Source organism: Lipotes vexillifer, unplaced genomic scaffold (genome assembly GCF_000442215.2).
Source record: "Lipotes vexillifer unplaced genomic scaffold, Lipotes_vexillifer_v1.1 scaffold49, whole genome shotgun sequence".
NCBI classification, from domain to species: Eukaryota; Metazoa; Chordata; class Mammalia; order Artiodactyla; family Lipotidae; genus Lipotes; species Lipotes vexillifer.
Window position 1 is genome coordinate 6,157,164 of NW_006790551.1, and position 6,000 is coordinate 6,163,163.

General features: G+C 56.4%; 1 protein-coding gene across 1 annotated transcript in view; it reads right to left on the reverse strand.

Annotated features, from left to right (window-relative positions):
- The window catches only part of PPP2R2C (protein phosphatase 2 regulatory subunit Bgamma), a 142,141-nt gene extending 136,899 nt beyond the window's left edge, over window positions 1-5,242 (reverse strand). The window contains exon 1 of the mRNA XM_007463822.1: window positions 4,948-5,242. Within this exon, the coding sequence (XP_007463884.1) occupies window positions 4,948-5,017 (70 nt within the window). The 5' untranslated portion in view covers window positions 5,018-5,242. The remainder of the gene's footprint in view (window positions 1-4,947) is intronic.
- Between the last annotated feature and the right edge of the window lie 758 nt (window positions 5,243-6,000).

The window sequence follows — 6,000 nt, forward strand, 5'->3', positions numbered from 1 at the left end:
GAGAAACACCCCTTAGCTCTGCTGACTTTAAGGATAAAACCCCAAAACTGTAGCAAGTAAAAACCAGGAGATGATGCGGAAACATTTTATTAGCACTTGATTTCCATCTTGCAGCAAGAAAATGAGAAAACCCCTACTTGTTGACTGCACCAACCTTTAAGTGAGGTCTGGCTTCCTTGACAGTTTGGGGAAACTTATAACAGTAACCCCTTCCCAAAGGAGGACCTTTGGAGTCCACATGGTCTTTACTCCTCAGAACCTTGTGACAACCCAGGGCAGGAAGCAATGCAGGGAAACTGAGGCTCAGAGAGGTGATGTGACTTAATGGGGGACAGCCACCGGTGTCCCACTGCAGCCTCCTTCCCTGAAGTGGAGACAACATGAGCTCGTGAAAACCCAGGCAAACTTATGGAAGGGGTGCTCCTAAGTGGAAGCAAAAGGAACAAATATTTCAAAAATCAAAGGCTGGCTCTCCGCTCTCCTACTGGGCTGGCTCAGGTCCCTGCCAGACGTAACTCCCCTCTCAGCACAATTTCTCTGGGGGTGGAGATGGAATTAGGTTAGCCAGTTTGATGACAGTTCTAAGGGCTAGTCTAACTCTAACCCCTAAAGAACAGACATAGTTATTTATGGACAATATTTATTAAGTACTGACTGTGCCCCAGGCCCTGGGCTGGGCACAATCACACACACCAAGCCATTTAATGTCATGAGTTCACTGAACATATTCCATTCATGAAGCATGGTGGGGAGTCCACAGAGAAGATGCTACAGCATCAAATAACTGCACGTCCCTTGTTTCAAGTGATCTAAGGAGCAACCTGGAGAAGAAACTAAGGCTCAGAGAAACCTGCCCAAGATTACAGACTCAGAGCGGACCCCACTGGGAAGGCAGGTCTCCAGACCCCACCAGGAGTGCAGATCTCCTGACACCAGATCTTGGGATACCTCATCTGGCTGGAAATGCAAGGAGGGGAAATCAGAACTCTGCAGCTTGGACTTGAGTGCATGAAAGAAATCAAAGAGGATTTCTAAGACAGAAAGCAAACAAATCAGCATCCCTCCTGGTTTTATGTATCTCGCATCTTGTTCATGAGTGACAGGGCAGCCTTTCTGTTTTCCAGACAGTCAGTAAAGGCTGTACGAGTCGGGGTACTGCTGGCTGCAAGTAACAGAGACTTGGTTGAAAGTTTGAAACAACGAGTAAATGTAACAGCTCAGGGAACTGGAAGCCCAGAGGTGGGGTGGACATCAGGCCTGGTTAATCCAGGAGTCACAGATGTCACCAACGTCCCCAGTTCTCACTCACTGTCTGCTCTGCCAGCAACGGTGTTGTTGGCTTCAGACTGGTTCCCTCCGTGGTCTCAAGGCGGCCGCCAGCAGCAATGGAGGCTTCTGTGTTCCATCACAAGAGAGGGACCAGCTTCCTGCAGCTCACTCTACTCTCCACTCAACCTCCAGAAAGGACTCCCATGTCCATTCTGGGACCAGTCACTGTAAGGGGGATGGGAGTACACTGGTCCATCACTGCCTGCCCAGGGCCAGACTCAGAAAAGGATGTGCTTGGTAAATGCTACTGCATGAAGGAGGATGAATGTATTTTGTAGATTCAATCTAGCCTAAAAATGTCTATTTAACCACCCTAAAGCTGAGTCCTGTGGCTGCAGCAAGAGAACACAGCCAGGAAGAGTCCTTCCAAGAGCCATATCTGGCTCTTGAGAAAAGCCTAAACAGAGACTCCTTGGCATTCTCCTATCCCTGGGGCCCCTTTCTCTAGGGCTCAGGTCCTTCTACTGTCCACTGTCACTGTACTGTTCTCCCCAACACTCACCCATCCTTGCCAAGTTCTCTGTGCCCCACAGTGACATGCACTCATGCCCTATGATCACAACAGCCCTCAATCAGCTGAGCTGAGCTAAGAGTTAGAGGGGAAAAAGCTGCTCTAATTCACACTAAGGTGTGAATGACTAACAAAACCTAAACTCTCCTCAAGGTATTTGAGATTTTACAAGAAGAAATTGAGGAACTCAAACAAGACTCCGCACTGGTGAAGATGACATTTAACTTGAGACCTAAAGGATGAGAAGGAAGAGCAGGAAGTGGGTGTTCCAGGTAGTGGACGTAACCAGTGCAAATACCCCAAGAGAAAGAAAAAACTTCCTGCTTAAGGAACAGGAGGTAGATCAGAGCCACTGGGGTATTGTGAGTGTTTGTGACCAAGTGACCAGGTGGAACAGCAATTTGTACACCTGGTTCTTTTACAAACTCCCAGCATCCATTATTTGCTTGTGAAGCTCCTCCAGGAACAATACTTTTAAATGATAACAGTGCCATTTATTAAGTGCTTCCAACAGGCCAAACACTGTGCCAGGTGCTTCCTAAATCAGCAAAACCACTGATCATTCCAACAGCCCTGTAAGATGAGTCACTATTACTCCTCCCTTTAAAGGGAGAAAGTGAAGCCCAGAAACATTTAGTAACTTGTCCGAGGTTGCACAGCACCTGAAGAGTCAGAAGGATTCGAATATGAGTCTGTCTGCATCCAAATCTGTAACTTACTCTGTGCTCTGAGCACAAAATGCAGGCAAGATGCAACAGTGTGAAAGTCTGTTTTCATGCAGGGAGGCCAGAAATCTCATATAATTCTAATAATTATTGTTATTGCTTTCTCAAGGGCGGGAACTTCAGATCTTGGTCCTAGGTTCCCTAGGACCTGAGCTCTGTGCCTTCCACACTCTGGCATTCAATCTGGGACATGGACAAAGGCCACGCCTCAGTTTCTTCATCTATAAAATAGGGATGCGGGGTATGTGGAGCTCCTGTGAGGCCTCAGCACATAATGGGTCCTCCATATACCTGGGCTGCCAGTTCACAATTTGTAGTTCCGAGGCGGCTCTTTCATCCACCATCTTATCTGACCCTCACAGAAACCTTAATACCTCTAGGCAGAATGGCATTATTCACTCCCATTTCACAGATGGGGAAAAGAGATCCATCCACATAACAGCGTTCCCTTCTAGGATACAGGCTGCCCACGGGGAGTACCTGTGTCCAGTCCCCAGGGCTAAAACTGACCAGAACATAGTAGGTACTCGGTAAATATGCGTTCTATGAATGAAGAATTAAAATCATCACTTCTTACTCTGATAACTATGCACTTCTCCCTTGTTCCTCCCTTCCAAGAGCTGGTGAATTTGTGAGAGAAACAGCGGGAGACAGAATAAAGAAGGAATTAGGGTTTGCAAATGTCCACCATGAGTCAGGCAGTGCTTTTTAAATACTTTAAATCACGGAGCCCAGTGCCCTGTCCCATCATCCTCAATGTAGAGATGGGAAAACGGAGGCTTCCTCCAGAAAACCAGACCAGAATGACCTGCCAAGATCCCCTCTCTCTCCTGGCTCCAGCCAGACCACTGGGGCACTTGCCAGCAACCCAGCAGCCTTTTACCTCTGCCTCTCAGCAGGCTGCCAGCAGAAACAACCCCCAGGAAACACTCTGATCCTTCCTCAGCCTCTCCAAGGTAGGCGACAAAAGACCGCTTTCAGCTGCCTGGGGACACCCCCCACCCCGAAACCCCTAGCTTGGGGCAGAGCCCTCACCCAGCCTGAGCAGCCCTGCCCCCTCTCCCTACACACACCCATCAGCAAAGCGTGACTCAGCACTCAGCACGGGGAGCGCCACTCTTCAGCATATCTCAGCCCAGGTTACACACCCAGCCTCTGCTCCCCTGGGTCAGGACGGCCAGGAGCCCACCCCGCGCTGGCCCAGTGCTCCCCAGGCCTCCGCAGGGCTCGGGCTACGGGCTCCTCGGCCTCATTTCCGGCGGAGCCAGGCATCAGCGCGGCGGACAGCACCTTGGAGTCGAGTCACCGCTCCGAGCCCACACGGGTTCCTGACACAGGCTCCCACGCGCACCAGTCCCGCGGCACGCAATGCCCAGGGCCCCTCCCACCGAGGCACCCATCAGGGGACCTCTTGCTAAAAAAGCACAAACACTTCTGCAGCCAGTCCAGCAGCCCCCAGGGAAGATGCAGACGGCCCCTTCACCCGGAAAGGTCTCCAGCACAAGTGTCCCCACCGCTGCATGCTGACACCCCGCGGCTAGCTCTCCCCATCTTCAATGGAGGCTCCACTCCGCGGGCCCCCGGCTGCGGCCCGGGAGCTGTCCCCACCGTTCCCTGGGCAAGGTGGAACAGAGGGACCCTTGGAAGTTACAGACTTATAAGAGAGGGCCGCTGACCCTCTACATCCCACCAGCCTCGGAGTGGCGGTTGGGCTTGGGCCAATTTAGGGGATTTCAAATGCAGGGCCTGTTTGGGGTGGCATGTCCCACTTTGGGGGAAAATTCTGACAGTTTAGGGCCAGCTGTTCCTGTCTTAGTTCAACTCGCCAGGAATAAAAGATGACCCCCAAACCAGACACCTTCTCCCACCCACTAAGGGGCCCTGCTTCTGGAGGTACAGGGAGGGGCCGAAGACCGCGAGCCTCTAGGGGAATCTGGCAATGGATTACCCCCCACCCCCAGCCCCGGGTCCCACTTCGTCTCCAGGGAGTGGGCAGCCTAGAAAATTCTGCGGGCTCTGGGCAGGGCAAACCCAGTATTCTAAGCCACTAAATTTCCCCGGTATTTCTTCACCAGATTAGCCACAGAGGTGGCCTTTTTAAAAATGAGGGACAGGGCCGATTCAGGATGCCACCAGGCCTGGGGGCGGAAAGCTGCCTGCCGGAGGGCGGCGCGGAGGAGGGCGCTGCGCTCTCGGGCTGCTGGGCAGCTGAGGCCGGCGCCCTCGGGCTCCCTCCCTCCCGGACCCGGGGCGGGGTAGGGTAGGGTAGGGTGGGGGGACACGACACACAGCGCGCGGTCCAAACCTTCGGAGGGCATTCGGTGCGACGGCATCCCCACGCCGCGGCCGGCCGGAGGGGGCCTCAGACAACACGTACGTTACCTTCAGTCACATAGCTGTGGTCCCGCAGGAAGCTGTGGTTAATTTTCCGCGTGTCCGTGTCCTCGCCCATTGAAGGCCGTGCCCGGTGCCCTGGGCATGCCCCGCCGCCGCACACCGATGCAATCCGCAGAGGTCGCGCCGGGCGCGCGGGCCATGCCGCCGCAGCCTAGCAGGGGCGCGGGCCACCGGGGCCCCGGGGGGCGGGCATCGCGACCGGGGGCAGCCGGGGACGGGCGAGGGCGGCCGGGACGGGCGCCGCGGTCAGGCTTGAGCGCGGCGGGCGGGCGGCGGCCGCGGGTGGGGGCGGACCGGGGCCCGGGAGCGCATCCCGGCCGGCGGTGCGCGCTGCGTCGGTGCGCCCGGCGGCGGAGGCCTGGTGCCGGTGCGCCTGGATACGGCAGCGGCGGCGGCGGCGGCGGCGGCGGCGGCGGGAGGGGACGCGCGCGGCGCTGCGCCGACCGAGCCGAGGCCGAGCCAGGCTGCTAGGGCTGGGGCCGCCGCCGCCGCCGCCACTCTCGCAGGCCCCTCCCTCGCGCCGCCCGCTCCTCCGCCCCCACGGCCAGCGCAGCCCGCCGCGCGCGCGGGCAGCCCGGCACCCTGCAGGTGCGGCGGCGCCCCGGCAAAGGCTGCGTCTCCGCGCTCCCGGCCTCGCGGGTGGGCACCTTTGGTCCCTGGGTCTGCCAGCGGGGGAGGGAGGAAGGAGATGGCCAGCTTGGGGGGCACACGGTCAGCTGAGCCTTTGAGGGTCACCTTGCGTGCCCAGGTACTCCAGTTGTGTAAGAGACGGTGGGGAGATTAGAAAAGGGGAGGACAGGTGGGCAGCCTCACAAGGCCGAGGGCCGCGGCGACCAGAAGAACAGGGAAGGGAGCGGGGCGCGGCTGAAGGCGAATCTGGAGAATGGGAGACTTCACAGCGGCGGAAGACCGGGGGTGGGGAGTAGGGACAAGAGGCCCCGTTCATTGGTAAAAGAGGGTAGGCAGATGCATTTCCAGGAGCCTCCTGAGCGCAAAACTGGACCCGTGGGAAGAAGCTAGGGGACGGACTGGGGGGGG